General features: G+C 43.9%; 1 protein-coding gene across 1 annotated transcript in view; it reads left to right on the top strand.

The window, feature by feature from the left end:
• The window catches only part of LOC137037886 (cAMP-dependent protein kinase inhibitor alpha-like), a 37,807-nt gene extending 13,702 nt beyond the window's left edge, over positions 1-24,105 (top strand). The window contains exons 2-3 of the mRNA XM_067412258.1: positions 21,212-21,368; positions 21,442-24,105. Of these exons, the coding sequence (XP_067268359.1) occupies positions 21,227-21,368; positions 21,442-21,524 (225 nt within the window). The 5' untranslated portion in view covers positions 21,212-21,226 and the 3' untranslated portion in view covers positions 21,525-24,105. The remainder of the gene's footprint in view (positions 1-21,211; positions 21,369-21,441) is intronic.
• Positions 24,106-27,167: the final 3,062 nt, after the last annotated feature.

The raw sequence follows: 27,167 nt of genomic DNA, 5'->3' as shown, positions 1-27,167 counted from the left end.
GGGGGCTCGGCGGCTGCCACGTCAGGTTCTGTGGAGGGAACAACAGAAGGGTGGTGAGGTTTTAGCAGAGAAACGTGGAAGGTAGGATGAATTCTACTATACTGTGCAGGGAGTTGGAGACGGTAAGTGACGGGGTTGATCTGCCGAAGGATGGTGAACGGGCCAATGAAGCGGGGACTCAGCTTCTTGCAGGGCAGACGCATCCTGATGTCCCTGGTGGACAGCCAGACCTTCTGCCCCGGTTGATAGACTGGAGCGTCGGAGCGTCGAAGGTCGGCTGTCCTCTTGCGTCTGCGCAGGGCTCTCTGCAGTTGGTGGTGAGCTGAGTCCCATACCCTCTCGCTCTCCCGGAACCAGTAGTCGACTGCAGGGACGTTGGAGGGTTCCCCATCCCAGGGGAACAGCGGGGGTTGGTAGCCGAGTACGCACTGGAAGGGTGTTAGTCCAGTTGTGGCTTGACGGAGGGAATTCTGTGCGTACTCGGCCCAACCCAGGTACTGGTTCCAGGAGTTCTGGTGGCCGTGACAGAAGGTACGCAGGAAGCGGCCAATCTCCTGGATCTTCCTTTCCGTCTGCCCGTTCGACTGAGGATGGTATCCAGATGACAGACTGACGGTCACACCCAGGAGGGAGAAGAAGGCCTTCCAGACGTGGGAAATGAATTGAGGTCCTCGGTCGGAGACTATATCTTCAGGTATTCCATAATAGCGAAAAACATGGTTGAATAGCATCTCTGCCGTGGCCATAGCGGTAGGTAGACCCTCCAGGGGTATCAAACGGCAGGACTTAGAGAAGCGGTCTACCACCACCAGGATGCACGTGTGACCGTCAGACTCAGGGAGGTCGGTGACGAAGTCCACTCCCAGGTGTGACCAGGGTCGCTCAGGAACGGGCAGAGGAAGTAGCTTGCCGGTGGGAAGATGGCGTGGACTTTTGGAGATGGCGCACTCCCTGCAGCCCTGCACGTACCTTCTGACGTCGTTGGCCATGTTGGGCCACCAGAAGCGTTGTTTGAGCAACGAGAGGGTCTCATTGACCCCCGGGTGACCAGTGCCAAGTGATGAGTGGGTATTGTGCAGAAGTGGAGTGCGACGTGCCCGTGTGACGTATTGCAAGCCTTGGGGGCAACCCGGCGGAGTGCGTGTGGAGGCATTGGAGGAGGGAATGGTTTCTTCGGACCACTGGATAGGGTTCACGAATATAGACTCCGGCAGGATCTTTTCAGGCTCTTCGGGCTTGTCCTCAGGGGAATGGATGCGAGACAGAGCGTCAGCTTTAGTGTTCTTAGAACCAGGGCGGTAAGAGATGGAGAAATTGAATCGAGAGAAAAACATGGCCCAGCGAGCTTGGCGAGGGTTGAGTCTTTTGGCAGCCTTCAGATATTCGAGATTTTTATGGTCAGTGAGAACTTGAAACGGATGAGTAGCCCCCTCCAACCAATGCCTCCACTCCTCAAGGGCAAGCTTGACGGCCAGGAGTTCGCGGTCACCGATGTTATAGTTGACCTCCGCCGGGTTGAGCTTGCGGGAGAAGAAGGCGCATGGATGGAGTCTACTTGGCGTCCCCTGCTGCTGGGAAAGGACCGCTCCCACTCCGGTGGTGGAGGCGTCCACTTCCACGATGAATGGTAGGTCCGGGTTAGGGTGGACGAGGAGGGGAGCGGTGGTGAAGGCTCTTTTCAGGGTCTCGAAGGCGTTGGTGGCAAGTTGGGACCAGGACAGAGACTTGGGCTGGTTACGGAGTAAGTTAGTGAGGGGACTGACGATGGTACTGTAATTCTTGATAAATCTGCGGTAGAAGTTGGAGAATCCTAGGAATCGTTGGAGCTCTTTGATAGTTGATGGAGTGGGCCAGGACTGGATAGCGGTGACCTTCCCCTCGTCCATCCGGATGCCACTGTGGTCAATGATGTATCCTAGAAACTGTACGGAGGGTTGGTGGAAAGAGCACTTCTCAGCTTTTAGGAAGAGGTGGAACTGTCGTAAGCGTTGAAGGACCTCCGCAACGTGGTGGCGATGTTCGGCCAAGCTCCGGGAGTAGATGAGGATGTCATCAATATATACCAGAACGAACTTGTGGAGATACTCCCGGAGCACCTCGTGAATGAAATCCTGGAATACGGAGGGCGTTGACTAGGCCATACGGCATGACGAGATATTCATAGTGTCCGGTGGGCGTGACAAAGGCGGTCTTCCACTCGTCCCCCTCACGTATCCGGATGAGGTTGTACGCGCTGCGGAGGTCCAACTTGGTGAACACAGTGGCACCGCGGAGATGTTCCAGGGCCGCTGGGACGAGGGGAAGTGGGTAGCGGAATTTGACAGTAATTTTGTTGAGGGCACGGTAGTCGATGCAGGGCCTCAAGCCTCCGTCCTTCTTTGCCACAAAAAAGAAGCTTGAAGCAGCAGGGGAAGTAGACGGGCGGATGTATCCCTGTTCGAGTGCCTCTTTGATGTAAGTTCAAAGTATGCACTGGTTCACCCGGTAGCAGATCGATGGCACAGTCCCATGGCCGGTGTGGAGGAAGTTTGGAGGCGCGCTGCGGGCAGAAAACGTCACTGAAGGGGGCGTAGTCCGGGGGAACATCCACGGAGCGTTTCTCGACAGGGCTTTCGATAGAGGTGGCGTTCATGGAGAGAGACTTGGAGAGTGGAGACGTTGGAACAGGAAGCGCTGGGAAACAGTCGGGAAAGCAGTGATCGCCCCACTTCAGGATTTCGCCCGTGCGCCAAGAGATGGTGGGATTGTGTTGTTCCAGCCACGGACGCCCTAGAACCACGTCAGCAGTGGATTCCTCCAGAACCAGCAGATGTACCTTCTCCGAGTGCAGGATGCCGACACAGAGTTGAAGAGGTCCCACATAATGACGGATGTTCTTACGGCTCAGGGGTTTGCCCGTGATGGAGTGGATTTGATAGCTAGTCGGAGACGGGGAGACTTTGAGGTTGAGTTGTCGGCATAGGGCACCAGAGATGAAATTTCCTGCTGACCCTGAGTCGAGGAGCGCCACCACTGGAACAGAGGTGTTTGCAGCAGTAAGGATTACAACAGTAGTGAGTGGTTTCATTTTTTGGATAGAGGGAAAAATTGCACTCACCACGGGCCGAGGAGGACGGGTTGGGCATGTGGAGATGACATGCCCCGGTAATCCACAATATAAACATAAGTTCAGGGTCAGCCTTCTTTGTCTCTCATTAGTGGTGAGACGAGAAAGATCAATCTGCATGGGTTCGGTGGCTGGTTCTGGAGAGCTGACGGGTTCGGACCGACGGAGGAGGTTGGTGATGGTTGACTGGCCCTGGTGCTCTAGGAGACACGACTGCATACGGGACCCCACGCGAATGGCGAGTTGGATGAAGCGTTCCAGTCCAATGGAGTCCTCGTATGCAGCGAGATGCAGCCGCATATTGGGTTCCAACCCCTGACGGAATGATGTGATAAGAGCTTGTTCATTCCATCCGCTGGTGGCGGCTAGCGTTCGGAACTGCAAGGCATATTCGTTAACAGAGAGATTACGTTGTTTTAGATTATAGAGTTTCTCACCAGTCGATGAATCCGTCAGAGGTCTCCCGAAGACCTCTCGGAAGTGAGAGATGAACGCCGAGTAAGATCTGACCACAGGGCCCTTTTGAGTCCACAGAGAGTCTGCCCATTGCAGGGCCTTACCTTGCAATTGCGAGATGATGAACGCTATTTTAGCCGTGTCGGTGGTGTAGAATTGCGGCTGCATCTCCAGGACCAGTTCGCATTGGAGAAGGAATCCGCTGCATTCCTCCGCCGATCCAGAGTAGGGCGCCGGTTTGGCCATGGGACTGGCGGTGAATGCAGGTGAGGAAGCGGTGCTGGCTGGTGCTGGAGTGGAAGCGTTGCCAGAGGAAGATGACGATAGCTGTGGTGTGAGTGCTCGGCGCAGCGTGTCCACGAGCTCTTGAAACGGGTCGTTGGTGCTCATAGTGTGAAGTTGTTATGGTCCGGTCTTCTGTTACAACAGAGACACGGAGACTGAAGTAGAAGCAATCCAGTTAAGTATTTATTTGCAAACAGTAGAGCACAGTATGATAATAGGCAGATATGGCGTGATGAGAGATGAATGGGAAATAATACTGTCCTTTAAAACTTGCAGATGCTGGATGAGAGATGCAGTTGAGGGAGACGATGGAGACACTCACACACACAGGTAGGTTTGCACACGGGGAGACCAGGAGACGAAGGAGATGAAGGAGATCGCTGGAGCAGGTAGGTAAGTCGTTTGTGAGTCCTTAAGGTTAGCATACATAACATGTAGTGCGAACGAGACCGGACAGTGAGTGTGTGTGAGTGTGGTGGCTTTATGGTGCTGGTGATTGCAGGGTAATGACGTGCAGGTGGCGGTGATTAGAAGGCTGGTGATTGAGTGCGTGGGTACTGCAGTGAGGTGGAACCTGACGTGTCTGTGACAAAAGCAAAATAATAACAATAAAAAATATCATGGGAATTGATTTTTATCTATTTACCTAGCCTATATTATTGACATCTACATCTCTACAACTACCTCCCACCCACAAAATTGTTGGCTATAACCAATGAGATTAGTTGGTTTTGTGTCAAAATCTGGCAACCATAAAGATACGCAATTAAAAAAACACCCACATAAAACATTAAACTTTTTTTAACTATATGCTAAATGCCTTAATATATGGGTTACCTTATGAAACGATGTATTATAAAATTCCTTATAAATAAATATATAATTAATAAATAAAATTCCTTGTCTGTTGGATTATTACTGTCATCAATTTAACAGTAATATAAGGATTACTGTAATTATTTTCCCACTCTATTGTTTTTTTTCAAAGAATAGCATAAATTGACAGCAACTCTCCTGTAAATAGTTTCTACAGTAAGACAAAGCTGGAAATACAGCAATAATACTGCAAAAGTTATAAAATTGACAGCAACTTACTGTAAACTGTTTCTACAGTAAGCTTTCTCTGATAATACAGCAATAATACTGTGAAAACAACAGAAATCGTTTACAGTGTACACTTGAGTATTCAGAATGTGTGGTTGCATAAAAGCTTTGGGTTACACTTTATTTTAAGGTGTCCTTGTCACTGTGTAATTAAAGTACTGAACAATATTAATTAACAACATGTACTTACTATAATAATAATAATAATAATAATAATAATAATAATGAGTTTTATTTATATAGTGCCTTTCCAGGGCTCAAGGGCACTTTACAATGTACATTTAACAAGGAAGAGATAATACGAGTAGACAATGGTGAAAAACAATAGTTTAAAGATACAGTAAAGGAACATTATATGAACAGTGAATCATACAGAAGAATAGAATCAAGCACAGTAAAATACAAAACAGGACTTAAGAGACATAACATAACATTCAGAGAACTATATAAGCAGAGCAATCAGTCCATCAAATCAGAGGCATAACATTCAGAAAACAAGTGAGTTTTGAGTAATGATTTAAATACAGAGATAGTATTAACACAACAGAGTGAGCGGGGGAGAGAATTCCAGAATTCGAGTGTGATAACACTGAATGATCTATGGGGTTAGGGTTAGGAATAGGGTTTGGCTTAGGGTTAGGAACTCATCTAGCCTTTATCATTAGCACTATATAGAGCACACTCACTCCCTCAGTCATGGTCTGACCACGTATGATGCTACAGACTACTTACCTGCTTTGCTTTGTGTTCCTGACTACCTTGTTAGCTGCTGTTATCTCATCAAATCTCCAGTCATCCCTCATCTCAACAATGTTCCCCTGTGCATGTGTGTGTGCTCCAACGATTCTGGAAGACAAAAATTTAAAGTTAGCAATATAAGTCTCATCTGCTAACAATCTCAAGTGTCATCCATTACCTGTTTATGCATTATGTTCATATTTGCAAATAAACCTACCTGTTTGAGTTTTACCTTAGTTTTGGTCATTGTGTCCAAGCAAGCCTGAATTCACGTAATTATGCATAATTCACTGTTTTTACTACAGACATGTAACATATAACAAGGACACCTTAAAATGTTACTGTCACGATCACCGTCTGTTCCTGTCAGTTCCCGGACTACATTACCCACAATCCTCCCTGCCAGTCACATGGTTACTCCACACCAATCACCTGTCGCCACATACAGCCATGCACACACTCCTCACTAATCACCACACCCAGCTGCAGTACATTAACAGGACTATAAAGGACTCACACTCACACCACCAGTGTGCGAAGTCTTGATTCCTTGTGACAATTCTGAGCGTTTCCTTGTTTTCTGTCTGCCTGTGATTGATCTTGCCTGTTCCTGTTTTTGACCCGTTGCTGCCTGTCCTGACCCTTGCCTGTTATACTGTTCTGTGAATGATATCTGCCTGTCCTGACCATTGCCTGCATCCTGATTACGATCCTGCCTGTCCCTTGCTGTTCTCGTCTGCTCCTGATTGACCCTGCCTGTACGACATTCTTAATAAAGCTTGCATTTGGATCTTACCATGACTCCCGCTTCGTTACAGAAGACTTCGCCGCCACCAAGATCCAGCAGCTTTCCCGGAGGATCTCATTACGGTATGGACATTAATCTATTGCTATTGTGGAGTTCGCAAGGCACGCGATCGTTGGAGGAATATGTGCAGGAGTATCTAAACATTGCTTACCTCTCTGATCTTCCGGACTGTGCACTGATTGACTTTTTTTGTGATGGCGTCAACCAACCTCTCCAGAATAAATTAAGTCGAGAGGGACCGCATTCATCACTTAGCAGCTTTATGGACTATGCATTGTTGACTGTTGGCTCTCCATTTACTGTGGGTGTCGCGGAGGAATGCGACACCATGGTGAGTCCCGTAATGGCCGCCGCGCCAGGTAACACGCACAAGATGGCGGCTACCATCACAACAGCAACAGTTCACGTCTCCGCTGATCGCCCAGAGCAACGTCACGCCTTCGCTGATCGCCCAGAGCAACGTCACGCCTTCGCTGATCGCCCAGAGCAACGTCACGCCTTCGCTGATCGCCCAGAGCAACGTCACGCCTTCGCTGATCGCCCAGAGCAACGTCACGTCTGTAGATCAGTCCGGGAGCGGAGAGGGTTGCGTTCCAGTGTGGCTGATCCTCCACTGACTACGGTCCGAGCAGCTGGCATCCCCAAGTCCTCGCCGGACGCTTCGCTCTCAAGCCAGCCTGCTGCTTCGCTCTCAAGCCAGCCTGCCGCTTCGCTCTCAAGCCAGCCTGCCGCTTCGCTCTCAAGCCAGCCTGCCGCTTCGCTCTCAAGCCTGCCGGACGCTTCGCTCTCAAGCCTGCCGGACGCTTCGCTCTCAAGCCTGCCTGTTGCAACGCTTTCAAGCCTGCCTGTTGCAACGCTTTCAAGCCTGCCTGTTGCAACGCTCTCAAGCCTGCCTGTTGCAACGCTCTCAAGCCTGCCTGTTGCAACGCTCTCAAGCTCGCCTGTTGCAACGCTCTCAAGCTCGCCTGTTGCAACGCTCTCAAGCTCGCCTGTTGCAACGCTCTCAAGCTCGCCTGTTGCAACGCTCTCAAGCTCGCCTGTTGCAACGCTCCCAAGCTCGCCTGTTGCAACGCACTCAAGCGCCCTGGACGCGATGGACAAGATGGCTGCTTTGCCAGTGCCTACGGGCAAGATGGCCGCCCCTTCGGTGCTCACGGAGGTAGGGGGCGTTCCAGCCATTGAGTCCGCTCCAGAACCCGCTTCAGCCAGTGAGTTTGCTCCAGAGACCGCTCCAGTCGGTGAACCATCGCCTCACTCTCGGAGGAAGAGGAGGAGGAGGAGGAAGAAGGCGTCCTCCTCTCCTCAAGACGCTAACGCCATTCAAGAGGTCGCTGTGGGCCTGGAGACCACTCCAGAGGTTTCTCCTGCTCTGCCCAAGCGTCATGCTCTACCAGCACCGCCTAAGCGTCTTGCCCTGCCGGCGCCTACTGAGCTGCTCGCCCTGCCGGCGCCACCTGTGCTCCTCGCCCTGCCGGCGCCACCCGTGCTCCTCGCCCTGCCGGCGCCACCCGAGCTCCTCGCCCTGCCGGCGCCACCCGAGCTCCTCGCCCTGCCGGCGCCACCCGAGCTCCTCGCCCTGCCGGCGCCACCCGAGCTCCTCGCCCTGCCGGCGCCACCCGAGCTCCTCGCCCTGCCGGCGCCACCCGAGCTCCTCGCCCTGCCGGCGCCACCCGAGCTCCTCGCCCTGCCGGCGCCACCCGAGCTCCTCGCCCTGCCGGCGCCACCCGAGCTCCCCGCCCTGCCGGCGCCACCCGAGCTTCCAGCCCTGCCGGCGCCACCCGAGCTTCCAGCCCTGCCGGCACCGCTCAAACTCCTTGCGCTGCCAGCGCCATTCAGGCGTCTTGCCCTGCCGGCTTCACCCACACGCCTGGCCCTGCCAGCGCCACCCGAACTCCTTGCACACGAACCTGCGACGGGCTCCGCTGAAATCCCCAAGAACTTTTTGGGGGGGGCAGTATACCTAGGGGTGGGGAGCTGGTGGGTGGGGACCCTGCCCAGCCACTGCTGTCAGGGCCATTTATGGACTCATTGCTGCGGCTGCCCAAGCCACCTGACCTGCCGTGGTTGCCCAAGCCACCTGACCTGCCGTGGTTGCCCAAGCCACCTGACCTGCCGTGGTTGCCCAAGCCACCTGACCTGCCGTGGTTGCCCAAGCCACCTGACCTGCCGTGGTTGCCCAGGCCACCTGACCTGCCGTGGTTGCCCAGGTCACCTGACCTGCCGTGGTTGCCCAGGTCACCTGACCTGCCGTGGTTACCCAGGTCACCTGACCTGCCGTGGTTACCCAGGTCACCTGACCTGCCGTGGTTACCCAGGTCACCTGACCTGCCGTGGTTACCCAGGTCACCTGACCTGCCGTGGCCGCCCGAGCCACCTGATCTACCGTGGCCGCCCGAGCCACCTGACCTGCTGTGGTTGCCTGAACCACCCGACCTACCGTGGCTGCCCAGGCCATCTGACCCGCCATGGCTTCCTGACCCGCCGTGGCCGCCCGAGGCTCCTGGCCCGCCGTGGCTGCTTGAGTTCCTGGACCTGCCCTGGAGACCTCCATACCCGCCTGCACATCCAGTATCTCCTGCCTGTAGGTCTCCAGGGCACCCACCCCCCCTCCGCAGTTGTGCCATCTACGGCGCGAGGACGCGCCTTCCGGGAGGGGGACATTATGTCACGATCACCGTCTGTTCCTGTCAGTTCCCGGACTACATTACCCACAATCCTCCCTGCCAGTCACATGGTTACTCCACACCAATCACCTGTCGCCACATACAGCCATGCACACACTCCTCACTAATCACCACACCCAGCTGCAGTACATTAACAGGACTATAAAGGACTCACACTCACACCACCAGTGTGCGAAGTCTTGATTCCTTGTGACAATTCTGAGCGTTTCCTTGTTTTCTGTCTGCCTGTGATTGATCTTGCCTGTTCCTGTTTTTGACCCGTTGCTGCCTGTCCTGACCCTTGCCTGTTATACTGTTCTGTGAATGATATCTGCCTGTCCTGACCATTGCCTGCATCCTGATTACGATCCTGCCTGTCCCTTGCTGTTCTCGTCTGCTCCTGATTGACCCTGCCTGTACGACATTCTTAATAAAGCTTGCATTTGGATCTTACCATGACTCCCGCTTCGTTACAGTTACCAAGTTTTTTTTTTTTTTTTTTTTTTTTCGATTCTTGTTTTGTTTTGCTTAATTTTGCTTAGTTTTTGTTTTAGTTCTTCATATTTTTATTTTCTTCTGTTTCACTCATTTTGTTTTGCAAACAGATTATATCATTCTCAAGTTCTGAAAGAGAATCATCTAAAAGAGGTTTTTTTCTTCATTCTGTCACCTGATGGAATTTGGGTTCCTTACCACTTTTGCCTCTGACTTGCTTAGTTGGGGACACTTAATATTCAACAATGCCCTTAACGGTGCCCTTAAGTGCAAATAGCATCCCTTGTTGGCAAACACTACAAGCTCCACCCACCAATGACTGGTTGGGCCACACTGTATGAACACTGTAAAAAGCACGGTAACTTGCTGGCAGCAATTAGCAAGTAAGTTGCTGTGTTCTATTCCACAGTATGCTTACTGTAAATGTAATCACAGTAACTGTAATTTTACTGTAATAATAAACACAGTAACAAAATAATAACTGTAAATCAAATCACATTAACTTTTTTTTACTGTGTTTCTTTTTACAGTAAAATTACTGCATAATAATAAAAATGTAACAAAATAGTTACTGTGATTACATTCACAGTATGCATACTGTGGAATAGAACACAGCAACTTACTTGCTAATTGCTGCCAGCAAGTTACCGTACATTTCACAGAATTTTATTATTACTGCTGTAATTTTTTATCACAGCAAATATTAGATTACTGTAAACTGTTTTTATTATGTACTATAAAATGTGACCTGATCCAGCAAAATGAGTCAGTGACCCAAATTTCAAAATTGAGATAAGCACAATAAGCTTCAAAATGATATCCTAGTCAAAGTCATACCTTGAATGGTTTTAAAGATATACCCATTTTAATTATGGTCGTCTGCCCTCTTTTTCAAATTGAAAACCTGAGAAAATCGCTTTTAAAGTTTTTTGCCCGTTTTTTTGTTGATATCCATCCAAAATCCATTGCATTTAAAGGGATAAACTATTTATTTTACAGCTTAATTTGACCAACGACACACATATATATATATATATATATATATATATATATATAAATGCTATTAAACCAGGCTGAAGCTCAAATTATTTTAAAGTATTTATTTGAATTAACACTTTAAGACCTGAAGTCTTTTTTAGAGTTCCTTTTTTTTTTTTTTTTTACTGAGCGACACACACAAAAGTAAAGACTCATAACTCCAAAACTCTAGCAAGGAGAGTCAAAAGGTAGGTATCATTTGATACAAAACATTTTAAATTTTAAGAAAATATAAATTACATTACATTTGGACATTTTCTTGCCGAGAAACAGCTGATAAAAGACAAAAAATATATATAAATATTTTAAAAATAATTTTTCTTTTTTTATTTGACATGGAATAACTCAGGAACACAATAAGATCGCTAAAAAAAAACTTTTTTGGTGATTTTCTCCTATATGTGAGCTGCATCTGTTTCAAATTTTGTGGTGATATTATAAAGAATAGTTTGAAAAATTGTTCATTTTTTCCGCCGCCAGGAGGCGCCAACGGGCGGTAAACTCCAGTTTAGAGGTGCTTCTCAGCACTCATTAGGAGTTTTTCAAAATGGTTAGATGCATTAAAAAGATGAGATTCTAAGCTTTAAAATTATATCTATTTTGTGTTATTCCACGTTGGAAAACGAACATGGATGGGTCCGGGAACATTGGATACACACTGCATCCCAGAGAGATGAGAGACATGTTTTTAGCCAAGTATGTTGAATCATTTCGTGAGTAATATCTTGTGATCAATGATTTTATTTTTTAAGGCGCGCTAGTCTGACAGGAGGATGGCTGGACCGATCGCGTGCCTGTCAGTCGAAACCGGGCTTCCCATTATTAAAAATCAGCGTTTAGGTCAGCTTTTTGATTGGTTCTATACAACGTGTAACACCATATTTGTAGAGCAGAGATAATGACGTTTCAGGGGATACTGGGAAATGCTCATAAGTGACGAGAGGAGATGAGAAGTTCATTTCCAGCTAATTTAGCGAAACCATGTCAAATTTAATAGCCATTTAAATACCTTTACTCGATTATCTGGACTACGAAACTTTGGGAGATTATTTTTGAAAGTCTGTTCTTTGAAATTAGCTTAAAAAATCGATTTTTTCATTGTTTTTCCACATTATCGGCCCATATCTTAAAATAGAACGTTGCGACTTCCGACTCATTTCGCCAGATCGGGTCACAAATGAAGACATGATTTTTGTCACAAAATGACATTTATTTTAAACATTTTAAATGTGAAAATACATAGGCATAAAATATTTTACATTATATACACATTTATAGGCTATACATTTTTATTATTTGGTATACAACACCCCTAAACATACAAATCCATCATCTTTTAGAAGTTGAATTAAAATGTCCAGATACAATTGGTAACAAATAAAACAGAAAGTAAATATAATTCAAAAACTGTAGAATTTTAAGCTTCAAAATCCTTAATACTGACTTTATTCCTGAATGGGAAACTTCCTTCTGGGCTGGAGTCATTTCCTGCAGTGGAAGAAATTAGTCATTAATGTAGACGACTAAAGGCAAGACTGATGGCTTGATGACAATGTATACAAGTTGGTCTGGCTACATTAAACAATCCAGTCAACATTAATATTACTATGTTGACCATATTAACTAGTGTGAACATGATAATGAGTGGAACCCAATCAGCTCCCTAGTTCAGTATTCAGCACTGATCAGAGAGTCAGCCATTTTAAGGGCTGTCTTAGGCTGCGTTCCAGTTCGGTTTTAGACACGCACTCGCAAACTTCCCTAAACACTTCCCCTCGGGGGAATCCCTGCCGCCATTTTGAAGTGCGTTCCACTTCGTGAAGTGGACGAGGGAAGTTTATATGGACAGACCCTCGCTCCCTCGATTTTGACCGAGGGAGCGAGTCTACTTCATATGTACACTTCAGGCAGCTCCATAACCCACAATGCAACACGATTGTGACGTCACCGCATATTGCGTTTAATTTACCCCACCACAAACAACTCTATGATATTCTAATTATTTTTTAAACATTTAAAACACACATATATAAATATAGAATGCTGTATTAAACAATTTTGTAAGGGGAAAAAAATTAATAATAAATCAGCTCCATTGCGGATTCCAAGTGATCAAGGGCTTAGGACGTTCCAGTTCAGCCCATACAAAGGTTCCGCCAGAAGTGGGCACTCGTGCAACGTAAGCAATGACGTACATCCGAGTCAACGAGACTGAGTGAAGTTAGCGAGGGAAGGGCATTTAAAAACCGAACTGGAACGCAGCCCCAGTCACAGAATCCTTCCAGTGCACTGAAATATTCACTTCCTAAAAAGTCCCACAATGCACCATGAAAATCAGGGAGCAACAATGCTCACTATGCTCCCTTAACGGAAGTTCTGAAGCGTGAAACTTCGATCACATGAGCCAACTCACTACACATAACGACACATAATCACTAGATAGGTAATTAGCATAATCTAACTAATTTTTATCCCTGAATTGATGCATGTATATGTAACAAGAAAATGCTGCTGTTCATGAATACCAGTAGTTGAGTTATAAAATAATGACATTGTGTTGTCACCAGAACTAGAGACATCTGAGTCCCAATGTGTGAGCCAATGTCTTTTACTGTTCTTACAAGTGCCGCGATTCATGTACACCATATACAGATTCACAAGCTCAGGAGTTAGGGAGCTGAGCTGACCATCCCAAAGTTTCAAGGCTATGTTCTGTGTTGAGGAAACATCATCTTAATGCGTAAACAAACCTGAATGACTTTAGCAACATGGGATAGTCATAAAGGGTTGTCACCATAGTTACTGATCACTTTCATCATCACTATCAGCTGTGTTCCATTACCCACCTCGTTTGTCAGTGTATTAAAGTCTTGTGTTTTCAGTTCATCCTTGTCCGGTATCGTTCTGTGTGTGGTTGTGTTTTGTGTTTGCGGATCTACTTGCCTGTGCATTTATTAAAGACTGTTCTACCCTTTAGCTTCCTCTTTGTGCATATACATACAACCAAGCTGTAACATTAATACACTATAAATTTAAACACTTTATTTTCAATTATGGCATAATGGCTACATTATATTACATTATATTATATTGTATTATATTAACATGTATGCTGTCTTCATTGTTTTTGTTTCTTCCCTGTTGGATGTAGTTTCTCAGTCTGTTTGATTAATCATTCTGTTCACCTGTTGTCTCATTAATTATCTTATTAGGTCCCTTTGTTTGTTCATGCTTATAATGTTCCCTTAGTCTTCATCAGTTCTTGTGACAGATACAGTTGTGGCCAGAATTATTAGACCCCTTCATAAATATGATCAAAGATTACTCTAAAAATAAATCTGCATTGTTTATACTTTTGATCTTTAATTCATAAAATTAGCAAAAATCTAACCTTTCATTGAAGGAAAAGAATTGAAAGTGGGGGAAAATAACATTAAGAAATAAATGTTTTTCTACAAAACACGTTGCCCACAATTATTAGCACCCCTAGAATTTTTATGAGTAAAATATCTCTGAAGTATATTTGCATTCATATTTAAATTTTTTTTAGCTCACCGGGGTGATCATGAACATTAAATTGTCCAGCCAGGACTTCCTGTTACACAGGAGTATAAAAATGAGGAAACACAAAGGCCAAATTCCCGTAATCATTCATCACAATGAGAAAAAACAAAGAATATAGTTCTGATGTGCAGAAAAAGATTGTTGAGCTTCACAAAATAGAAAGTGGCTGTAAGAAAATACCTAAAACATTGAAAATCCCCATTTCCACTATCAGGGCAATAATTAAGAAGTTCCAATCAACTAAACATATTACAAATCTGCCTGGAAGAGGACGTGTGTCTAAATCATCCTAATGCACGGTGAGGAGGAAAGTTTGAGTGGCCAAAGACTCTCTAAGGATCACAGCTGGAGAATTGCAGAGATTAGTTGAGTCTTGAATCTCAGAAAGCCTAAAAAAAATTATCAAACAGCACCTACATCCCCACAAGTTGTTCAGGAGGGTTTCAAGAAAAATCCTTTGCTCTCATCCAGAAACAATCTCCAGCATATTCAGTTGTCAGACATGACTGGAACTTCAAACAGGACCGGCTTCTACGGTCAGATGAAACTAAAATAAGAGCTTTTTGGCAGCAAACCCACCAGATGGGTTTGGTGCACACATGGATAAAAAGTACCCCATGCCCACGGTTAAATATACTGCTGGATCTTTAATGTTGTGGGCCTATTTTTGTGCTGGAGGTCCTGGATATTTTGTTCAGATACATGGTATCATGGATTCTATCAGATAAAAAATCAAAACCTGACACTTCTGCTAGAAATCTTATAATGGGCTGTGGTTAGATCATCCGTTGGGACAATGATCCAAAACAAACATCAAAACCAGCACAAAAATGTGTCACTGAGCACAAAATGAAGCTTCTGCCATGGCCATCCCAGTCCCCTGACCTGAACCCTAAAGAAAATGAGTGAAGTGAACTGAAGAGAAGAAGCACCAACATGGAGCTGGGAATCTGAAGGATCTGGAGAGATTCTGTATGAAGGAATGGTCTCTGATCTCTTCTCAGGTGTTCTCCAAACTCATCAGGCGTCATAGAAGAAGACTCGGAGCTGTTATCTTGGCAAAAGGAGGTTGCAAAAAGTATTGAATAAAAGGGTGCTAATAATTGTGGGCAACGTGTTTTGGAGAAAAACATTTATTTCATCCACTTTCAATTCTTTTCCTTCAATGAAAGGTTAGATTTTTGCTAATTTTATAAATTAAAGATCAAAAGGATAAACAATGCAGGTTTATTTTTAGAGTCATCTTTGATCATATTTATGAAGGGGTCTAATAATTCTGGCCACAACTGTAGCATTTCTTTTTATTCTTGTTTTCTAAGAATTCATCATCAAAGCGTCCTTGAATGTTTCCTCATCTTTGTGACTTTCCTAATGACACATTGTAACAATTATACTATATTATTGTCACACAATGGGTGTGTGTGCCGGCAGACAGAAAAATACTATTGCAGAATTCAATATAAATCCATTACCAAGTTTAATAAATCCCTCAAAGGCAAGCCAATCCACTAAACAGGCAGAGTGACACACCTTAACATAATCGTAACACCAAACAGAGAATGGAGACAAGGCACAACTTAACTAGTTAATACAAACAAGACTAATTAATCAAACACAGCTAAAACCAAATTAACTAAAGACAGTTACTATAGAAACAAATGAAAAGCATGTTGCTGTTACAGATCCCTTGTTTCCCTGGACTCCATTTCCCAGAATCCTCCTGTTCTCCACACCTGCACTCACTTCCCTCGTCAGTTCCTCATCATCACTCATCACCTGCACCTAGGACTCTATTGTTAGCACTCCCTTTATATGACACTCACTCCCTTCACTCCTTGTCCGTTCTGAATGTTGTTTACTGTATATGTTGGCGTTCCTTACCTTTGTTTGATTAAAGTTCTATGTTCATTGTGGAAATCCGTATCAGCCTCATCTCTACACCAGCATATCATAACAGAAGAACGGACCTTAACCAACCGGATTTCCACAGAAAAAAAAAAAATGGAGACTTTCCCCAGCTCCCTGGATCCAGCTCCTCCATCGCCTCTCACCCTAACAGCCAGCGAACGCATTATCGGGCTCCTGCAGGTAGGACGTTCGCTGGAGAGGTATGTGGAGGAGTTCGTTGAGCTTGCTTACTTGTCTAACTGGCCCGACGCTCAGTTGATCTCCCTGTTTTTGGATGGATTGGATGACGACACTATCCGTTTTGATGAACCTGTTTTTTGTTTCTCCTTAAGCGATACTATCAATTTAATTTTGTGGTTGAATGGCTCCAAATTCTTAGTAGAAGAGGTTCAGGATCAGTGTTGTCGTCCGGTCCATCCAGAAACACGGTTGGCCGGGCCAGTCAATCAACCTCCGGCTTCCTCCGCATACCGCTCCAGCGAACTCCCTGCCTGCCCCAGGCTGGACCCATATTCCGCTACTGGGCCCAGTAAGCGGAGGAGGGGAAGGAAAGCGGCCCCAATGTCTCCAGAGCCCGCTCCAGTATCTCCAGAGCCCGCTCCAGTATCTCCAGAGCCCGCTCCAGTATCTCCAGAGCCCGCTCCAGTGTCTCCAGAGCCCGCTCCAGTGTCTCCAGAGCCCGCTCCAGTGTCTCCAGAGCCCGCTCCAGTGTCTCCAGAGCCCGCTCCAGTGTCTCCAGAGCCCGCTCCAGTATCTCCAGCGCCCGCTCCAGTGTCTCCAGAGCCCGCTCCAGTGTCTCCAGAGCCCGCTCCAGTGTCTCCAGAGCCCGCTCCAGTGTCTCCAGAGCCCGCTCCAGTGTCTCCAGAGCCCGCTCCAGTGTCTCCAGAGCCCGCTCCAGTATCTCCAGAGCCCGCTCCAGTATCTCCAGAGCCCGCTCCAGTATCTCCAGAGCCCGCTCCAGTGTCTCCAGAGCCAGCTCCAGTGTCTCCAGAGCCAGCTCCAGTGCCTGTGGGGATTTTAATTGTATTTGAGGGGATGAAATGGCCCTCAACCCCAGTCTCCGCCGAGCCAAGTTCTCCAGTCTCCTCCGAGCCAAGTTCTCCAGTCTCCGCCGCCGAGCCAAGTTCTCCAGTCTCCGCCGCCGAGCCAAGTTCTCCAGTCTCCGCCGCCGAGCCAAGTTCTCCAGTCTCCGCCGCCGAGCCAAGTTCTCCAGTCTCCGCCGCCGAGCCAAGTTCTCCAGTCTCCGCCGCCGAGCAAAGTTCTCCAGTCTCCTCCGCCGAGCAAAGTTCTCCAGTCTCCGCCGCCGAGCAAAGTTCTCCAGTCTCCGCCGCCGAGCAAAGTTCTCCAGTCTCCGCCTACGAGCCCTCAGCTCCAGCCGCCGCCGCCGAGCCAGCCGCCGCCGCCGAGCCAGCCGCTCCAGCCGCCGAGCCAGCCGCTCCAGCCGCCGCCGCCGCCGAACCTACTGCTCCTATGAACTGTGTTTATGAACCCTCCAGCCCAAAGACTGTTTTCCCTCCCTGCCTCCCTCTCCCGCCTCCCATGTCTGTCTTCACTGAACCTTCACCTCAAGCCCCCTCGCCCAGATCTCCACCTCGGACCTCTGGGCGATTACCTACACCCTGGCTCCAACCTCCCTCTGCTCCACCGTTGCCCATCAGTCCTCCAGCCTCACAAGTCTCCATCCAGCCCCCGTTCACACCTTGGTCCCTCGTCAGCCTGCCTTCCCCTCTGGACTGCACTCCTCCGTCTCCGCTCCGTCCCTCCGTCCCTCGCTTCCAGTTGGCTTCCTCACTCCCCCTAGTGTTCACTTTGTTGTCTGTCGTCTGTGTTCAACTGCGGCCTTCTGGAGCCCCGGCTGCGCTTCGGTCGGCGGAGTCTTCGGTTCCGCCATCACCCGCCAGTCCTTCAGCGACGCCTGGGCTCAACGCCTCGAAGGCTTCGGCTCCTGACCCGCCATGGCTGCCCGCTGCACCTGACCCGCCATGGCTGCCCGCTGCACCTGACCCGCCATGTATGCCCGCTGCATGTCTGCCCGCTGCACCTGACCCGCCATGGCTGCCCGCTGCACCTGACCCGCCATGGCTGCCTTCGGCTCCTGACCCGCCATGGCTGCCTTCAACCCCTGACCCGCCATGGCTGCCCACGGCTCCTGACCCGCCAAGGCTGCCTTCAACCCCTGACCCGCCATGGCTGCCCACGGCTCCTGACCCGCCATGGTTTTTGGACCTGCCCTGGAGACCTCCACTCCAGTTTACTCCTTCCCCTGCTCCGGTTTGAGGTCTCCAGGGCGCCCGCCCCCCTCCCGGTTGTTACATCTACGGCGCGAGGACGCGCCTACCGGGAGGGGGAGGTACTGTTACAGATCCCTTGTTTCCCTGGACTCCATTTCCCAGAATCCTCCTGTTCTCCACACCTGCACTCACTTCCCTCGTCAGTTCCTCATCATCACTCATCACCTGCACCTAGGACTCTATTGTTAGCACTCCCTTTATATGACACTCACTCCCTTCACTCCTTGTCCGTTCTGAATGTTGTTTACTGTATATGTTGGCGTTCCTTACCTTTGTTTGATTAAAGTTCTATGTTCATTGTGGAAATCCGTATCAGCCTCATCTCTACACCAGCATATCATAACAGTTGCTATATGTCATGTAGTTTTTTTACAATAAACTTGAGAACATATGAACTTGAGGTCATGACAACACATCGATTGGCCACAACACAACGATGTACATACATAGTTTGTCATATCCATTTTGTATCAATAAAGTCCCATATCGATCAAATTCCAGAATAAAACTCATTGAACCAGTCACCATATATTATAATGCTCATTTCCCTTCTCTATAAAGCAAAACTCAACATATTGTATGCATAGTTAGCTTGTACCTGAAATGACTGTTGTGGTTTCTTTGATGCAGCCTAAAAGTAAGGAGTTAAACAGTAAATGAAGGGTCCTGTGATGGTTTAATACAAACACAATGACAATACAATGGCATATTATGCTTCCACAAGGCAGGAGTTCACTAAAAAAGGTTAGCATCTATTCTATGTAGCTGCTGTATTTTGCCTCGCAAAGAAACTCAGAAAACATGACCCTTTGAAAAATGTTGTGCTGTTTAAAATCCTTACCTGTTGCTGCGTTTTACTTCAGCCCACTTCAGTATTTGATTCATCATGCCATAGCTAGAAAAACGAAGAAGAAATGGCTAGCGCACTTTGCTAACACACATGCATGTGCATGTGCATAGAGTTCCAGTTTACTTTTATCCAGCAATGTTACTCCACCAAACTAATGACATTATCAAATATTGACAGATAAAATACATAAATTAAAAAAAAAACTATCAAATTTACATGAGCAAACAGTTATGTTTGTAAAGATATGGCTTACTAGTGCCACTCTCTGCATCTCTCTCCTGGCGCACTCCTAAACACAGGCAAATTTACATGAGGACGCCTTGGAAATTAACGTAACATTGCAAAATATGAGCAAAGTTACCTTGTTGAAGTCAAATCCTAAAGAAATTGTGGAATCTCCTCAGTTTCTGCTGCTGAAAAAAGTCCTGCTCAAAATTTCTTTATTGTGATTCACAGCAAAAAATAAATTTACTGTAGAATTTACCCACCATTAAAATTTCACCTTGATGCTTTGCAGATTTACAGCAACATGCTGTGTACAGGTTCTACAGTAAGGATTTGTTCATTTTACAGTAATAATGCTGTGAAAACTACAGAAACTTGTTACAGTGCAGTCAAGTTTTAAAAAAGATGCATGGAGGTTAACACCTTCAGTGGTACAGCAGTAGCGAGTAAGGCTTGCAGACCTGGCTCATAACGCAATAGACGTGGGTTTGATTCCTCCTTTTGCTGAGCTCGCTTTTTTTTTTTTCAATAAAAATTAAAATAATGTTCTAAAATTAAAAATAAGGCAGCATCCATTTAATAATTTTAATAAATATAATAATTTATTGTTAATGTACAAAAATACTGAGGTGCAAATAGTATCTGCCAATATAAAGTATAGTTAGCATCTAATTACTATTTACTCTTATTGCAAAGAACTGATACTTTTACATGGTGTGGATACAAAATGTATCACTATTTGCACTTAGTGCAAAGAGCCCTTGTCTATTATTAATTTGACTGCATTTTGACACTATTGGATGAGAACTGAACCAAGCTGGATGACACTTTATAGAGAAATGAAAACAATTTAATAATTGATGATATTTACAAACTGAGGCCATGTTTACACCTGGTATTTAGATGCGTTTTGGTCGATCATTTGACAGGATTGCTTTTGTAGTGTGGTCGAATGTATTCAAACAGCCACTAAAGACCGCCCTCCGCTTACTGACCTAATGTGTAAACATTATGGAAAGCATGCTAGCCGGATTTAGTTTGTCGGCTGAAGACACAAGTTCGGTTTGAAAACAAAAAAACATACCAAGCACCATGTTCTCTCACCATTCCGTATTTCTAACATGCACTCACTGCGTTCGGCCCGTCTTGCGGCTGTCAGAGCAGAAACGAAAGCTGATGCTCTCTGTATGTTTTTCCGCCATCTCCGGTAGCATTCAAATGTAAATTGCACAAGCTTATTTTGTCCATTAGATCGAAAAAAACAAACAAAAAAAAACCCCTTACAATTACCCATATAGACCCTTCCCTTTGAAGAAATCAGGACAGAAGTGGTTGAAAGTGGACAAAAGAGACAGATTGTAAACGGGTATGTGTCTCCCTCATCCATTTGTGATCCGATCGACCAAAATGGATCTTAATATGGTGGAAACAGGGCCTGAATCAACAATAATCTGACTTCTGCTCAGCAGTGACACTATTTTCTTTTAGAGCTCCTGTGCAGCTGAAATGAACTCTGTTTTGAATCATTTTCCTGTTATCACTGTAAAGCTGCTTTGAATCTGTATTGTATAAAGCGCTATATAAATAAAGGTGACTTGACTTTCTTCTACTTTTTGAAAACCAACTTTTACTATTTTTACTCAAATTGGCAATTTTTTTTATTATATTTTTTTCTTCTAGAATGGCAGTGGTGAGATGACGGAGGTGGAGCCGGCGTTGGATTTTGCATCGTCGGGTCGGTCAGGTCGTCGAAATGCTCTGCCTGACATCCTGGGCTCTCCTGCCGGTGTCAACCCCTCTGACCTTCCTCTCAAACTAGCTGAACTCTCCCTCACAGGTCAGTCAAATTACGCACACACACAAATGTGGTGTTCTGTTCATTAACCTGTCTCTTTGCTCTCTTTCTGCAGATGGTCCCGGAGGAGCTCAGTCTCCAACATCAGAGGAAGCTCCACTCCCTCCAGAAAGCTCGGAGGATAAACAGGGATCCTGAACACAACTGTCCAACATCAATGATGGAGAAAGAAAGAAGAGGAAATATAAAGGTGGAAATACCTCAGTGATAAGATATCTGTGCAGACTGCACACGCTATGGCCACTAGCTGGTGGACTTGCAGACTCATGCCTGTGTGTCTCTTATTTCCTTGAAACCATAGCATGGATCTCTCAGATTACCTATGGCCATTGGTCAAGTGATGTTCTCCATCTGTGGCCAGACAAACTACAATTCTATCTGCAGATTTGGCAGGTAGCAGTAACATTAAGTGACCAGAAACATCAGAATGTGGCTAAGAAATATAAAAAACAAAAACCAATAAAAATGACAAAAGCACATAACAACATGACTAAAATATAAAAATTAAAATCTAATTCAAACTATTAATAAATACTATAATAAGATATAACTAATACTACACATGGAAGCCATGGTCATAAAAGACAAATACACAGGAATCACTTCACACATATTTTAAATAGACAGGCAAACCACAAAAGTGGTTGGAGTAGCTGCAGCGTGTCAAAATGGAAAATGGGCATCTGTCAACTAAGACATGTCTCTGCAATGTAGACAGCTCTGTTATTTATGATGGAAGTGATCTAGTTGTGCGGTGTAGATACAGTAATCAAATTTTATTGATGGATATGAGCAGGCAGGCTACTGTGTTTATCTGTGCATTTATATTACTGTTTTAGCATTTTAATAAGCCATGTGGAAAACACGCATACACACAAACTGACATTCATGAAGGCCAGAGATGTAGTTTTCAACTCAGAACATTCCTTATAAAGTTGAACTCTGTTTAGGGGAGATCTGGGGCCATTGTGATCGTCATTGCCATGATGTCTTTTGGTATAAGAAACAAATATATGTTCCAACAGTTATAGTGCTATTAAAAATATTTACATATCAGATGATAATATTGCTATGTCAATATATCAAGAGGTCATTTAAAAATAAATTATATTAACACACTGTATATTAAATAAGTGAACACATCAGTTAAAGTAGTAATATTATGCTTTAATATTTAATAATATTACCAAACTTTTTTGGGGGTTTTCGCCTTATTCTTTTAACTGTCACTTGAATGTAAGTCTAAAATCATATATACTGAAATGTATTGATCAGTTGACAAATGTATACAATCATTAATGAAATAATGTACTTTATATATTTTTAATTCAATCCATATTTTGAAATTCAGTCATACGTGTTTTAATTCATAACTATTTATTGCCCGTATAACCATAATGAAATTGTAGTTTCACTTTACAATAAAGCTTTACTTGTTAACATTAGTTAACCATATTAGTTGGATACCAAATTACTAACAATGAACACTACTTCTACAGCATTTATTAATCATATAGTCAATAGTAATTTCAACATTTACTAATACATTTTTAAAGTCCAAAGTTGTATTTGTTAACATTTGTTAATGCACTGTGAACTAGCATGAACAAAAATGAACTTAGATTTAACATTAACATTAACTATTTCACCTTCTAACAAGTAAAATAATCACAGTTCTTTCAGGCAGAGATAGAACTGCCTCTCTAAATATCTTTGTTATCACAAAGATTTGTAATTGAAGAAATTTTGTGTTATCATTGCCCCTGGTATCTCCTACTGCATTAAATATCAGAGCACCTGTGTATTATAAAAGCTTTCATGTTAAATATTGCAGTTGTTGTGTAATAATCAGAGTGGCATTTTAGATATATGAAAGAGGCAGGTTACCTCTAACATATAATATAAAAGTCTTTGAAAGATTATTATAGAATATGGATTTATTAAATGGAAACAGTGATAGTTTGTGATCAGCATATGTTGTGGGAGCAGGCACTGTCATTAGTGTTGCCAACACAGTATGCATCATGTCTGAAAACACAGCTTTCAATGTCACCTTCTGCCAGTCAGCAGCTTGAGACAAGATGTCTGTTCACAGCTATTAGCACATTAAAATACGTGCCAGTACAGAGACAACAGCATAAAAGACCAGACATGACCTCAGCCGACTGTCTTTAGAAGACTGTGTGCTCGCTGGGACGAGCCCTGATTGATATCGAAAATCTTTATGAGAACAATGATTTTTTTCATACATAGTGTAATTTTGGGTTATAATGAGGGGTATTTGCATTTATTTTTTACATTTGGGAGATTAAATGTACTACATGTTTATATTCAATATTTTACACATGCAAAGTATATCAGGTCCTCTGTTTTGACTCTTTATAGTGATTTCTCAAAAATCAGAATCGAGTTCTTCTAAATAGGCTACTGTAGTATTGAAAGTGCCAAAATTGTTTTGATATGTTTATTGCTCTGTCTGATTCTGCCTATTTACACATTCTTGTAAGTGGAGTAGGCTTTCTGATATTTTCAGGTAACCTCTATCTTTTATTGAAACTATTTCAAAGGAATGTACAGAAACACTAATAAGTATTTGGACACTTAAGTCACACCTAAAGGGTTAGTTCACCAAAAATTAAAATGCTGTCATTAAGAACTCATCCTTATGTCGTTCCACACCTGTGAGACCTTCGTTCATCTTTGGAACACAAATTAAGATATTTTTGATCAAATCTGATGGCTCAGTGAGGCCTCCATTGCCAGCAAGATAATTAACACTTTCAGATGACCAGAAAGCTACTAAAGACATATTTAAAACAGTTCATGTGACTACAGTGATTCAATCTTAATGTTATGAAGTGACAGGAATACATGAATGACTTTATTCAACAATATCTATTGATGGGTGATTTCAAAACACTTCATGAAGCTTCAAAGCTTTACGAATCTTTTATTTCGAATCAGTGGTTTGGAGCATGTATTTAACTGCCAAAGCCCTTCCCCCAGTGGTAAACCATTGAAATTTCGAAATACTTGTGAAGTAACGAAGCCTCATTTACTGAAATCACGTAACTTTGGGAGTTCCAAACCACTGATTCGAAACAAAAGATGTGTAAAGCTTTGAAGCTTCATGACGTAATGTTTTGAAATCACCCATCACTAGATATTGTTGAATAAAGGCATTATTATTATTATTATTATTATTATTATTTTTTTATTTATTTATTTTTTTTTTTTGGTGCACAAAAATTATTCTCATTGCTTCATAAAATGAAGGTTGAGCCACTGTAGTCACATGGACTGTTTTAAATATGTCTTTAGTAGCTTTCTGGGCATCTGAATGTGTTGCTGGCAATGGAGGCCTCACTGAGCCATCAGATTTTATCAAAAATATCTTAATTTGTGTTCCGAAGATGAACAAAGGTCTTACGGGTGTGGAACGACATGAGGATGAGTAATTAAAGACATAATTTTCATTTTTGGGTGAACTAACCCTTTAATGGATGTATGAAGTTAGTTCCCACAGGTGTTACCAGAGTTAGATGTAATTCATCACAGTAACTATGAACATGATCCATGTTTGACAACCAGACAGTGTCAAAATACTTTTATCTTTTGTTAAATTGTTGCAACATCAGTACATCTATTGCTTTATCATTTCAAAACCTGAATTTTTGCTTGAAAATGTACTTGTTTACTTTAAAATAACACTTGCTTTGATATTTTGTATGTAATGCGATAACTGAGATATATTTTTAAGTGTTGTGTAAATGTCTAAATAATTTTTAAAGCCACTGTATGTGGCTCTTGTCTGTGAGTTCGGCCTTTCAAAGGAATTCCTACGTCACAAAATAAATCACAGAGAATAATGGGACGAACCATTGACTCGTAATTATTCGTAATCTGTTGTGACTTGTCTGGACTTATGCAAACTTGAAGAAAAAATGTTATCAAGTAGGTTAAGCACTGAACTAGAAACACACACACACACACACACACACACACACACACACACACACACACACACACTCACACACACACACACACACACAAAACATGAAGAGTAATCTAACAAATGGCAGTTATTTTTCAACTAAAATAAGTCAAACTCAAATATAACTCAAATATATTTGAGCCAATGAGCCAAACTACATCTGCATCAGTCAAAAAATACACATATTCATTCATATTCATCATGTAAATGTCTCAAAATAATGTCAGTATTGCTATAAATGGACAAATGTTATAGACCTTTGACATGATAAATAACAGTCTTGCTGGATGATGTTTTCATATTACGGGATGATATGGCAGTTTCAAGACTACCACCAGAAGTGGCATGTCCATTCTTACTGACGGCACATGCTTTTTTTTTTTTTTTGATCTGTTATTGTGGATGCCATTTTGTATTTCAATAAAAGCAGTGATTGGCTCAAAAACAGATGTGTAAAAAACTGAGTACACAAGAGAAAAGGCGGCGACAGAATTCAAATATGAGAAAATATTAAAATGTCGAAGCAGCTCACTTTGCAAGCTCATGTGCATAGTTGTTTGTTAACATAACATAAAATATATGTTAGGCTGAGATTTGAAACCACTTTGTGTGCTAAACAAAAACTGTACATCTAGACCAGGTTATATATATATATATATAATAATAATTTGTATTATTACCCCTAGACTTACCGTTTGCTTCTTAATATAATATTATGACAAATGAGTTGTTTCAATCATGCCACTAATTCATAGTTATGATGTCATAGTACATTTCAATGTTTGTACTCTAGATGGAGACTTTCCTCTTTCTCACACACTGAGACATGTTTGCCCTTGCTTATTACACAGCTGTGGAAGAAACCATCTTCAACCACAGAGAAAAAAGACACTTGGGAGGATATTAAACTGTCATAAGCGTTATTAGTAATATTTTGAATAGAATAAATTAGATAATGGCCCACCCTGGTGTGGTTTGTGTTCTTTTTCTCTTTTTTGTTTCTCTTTTTAGAACTGTGTGTTTGAAGAACACTAAATCGGCTCTGTGAGACACTCCCCCTGTGGATGTATTTCTAGACCAGTCTTGTCTAGACTCCTGTGTCTATCTCTGTCTTATATACCGCCACAGCCCCATCAGTGTAACTAAACCAGAAATGTGTTCCTATTAACTCATATTATATTGTATTTCCCCAAACGTGTGTAATACAAATAAAGTTAGAAATTCTGATAGTTACAGATTTAACAATGCAAAATTTAAATCTTCCCAAATATCCCCAGACAGATTGGTACTCATGTCATCTAGCTATTTTTGACACAACATTACAGAAGGATGGACAGTCTCTTTTCCACCCAAATCACATCTCAGACATTACAGTTTGACATTAAACACTGTTCTTCAATTACTGTGAAATTATTCTCCCCTGAAAGTTCACAAAGCCTTAGCCATGTGAGGCAGTGTCTCAGTGGCCATGGTTGCTATGTAACTTGTTACTATAGAAACAGATCTTCTTTGAATGCTGTCTTATTTCATCCAAAATGTACTCACTATTATGGGGTGTTGCCTGTGACATACACAGATCATTAGGTGTCAGCTTCCATTCTTCATTTTTCTATAAACATTTTTGCAAAACACCAAAAACATATATCTAAACACATAATTCACTGCAGTTTCTAGCTGAAATGAACACTAGTGTGGCAGTAAAACATCAACTTTTATTCATTTTCACACAAATTTTGACTTCCGAGGCTTATAGAAGCAAACAAACATGGCAAATGTGTTTTACCTCC

The sequence above is a fragment of the Chanodichthys erythropterus genome, chromosome 15 (genome assembly GCF_024489055.1).
Source record: "Chanodichthys erythropterus isolate Z2021 chromosome 15, ASM2448905v1, whole genome shotgun sequence".
In the NCBI taxonomy this organism is placed as follows: domain Eukaryota; kingdom Metazoa; phylum Chordata; class Actinopteri; order Cypriniformes; family Xenocyprididae; genus Chanodichthys; species Chanodichthys erythropterus.
Note: the sequence above shows the minus strand (reverse complement) of the source record. Positions and strands in the feature narration are given on the sequence as shown.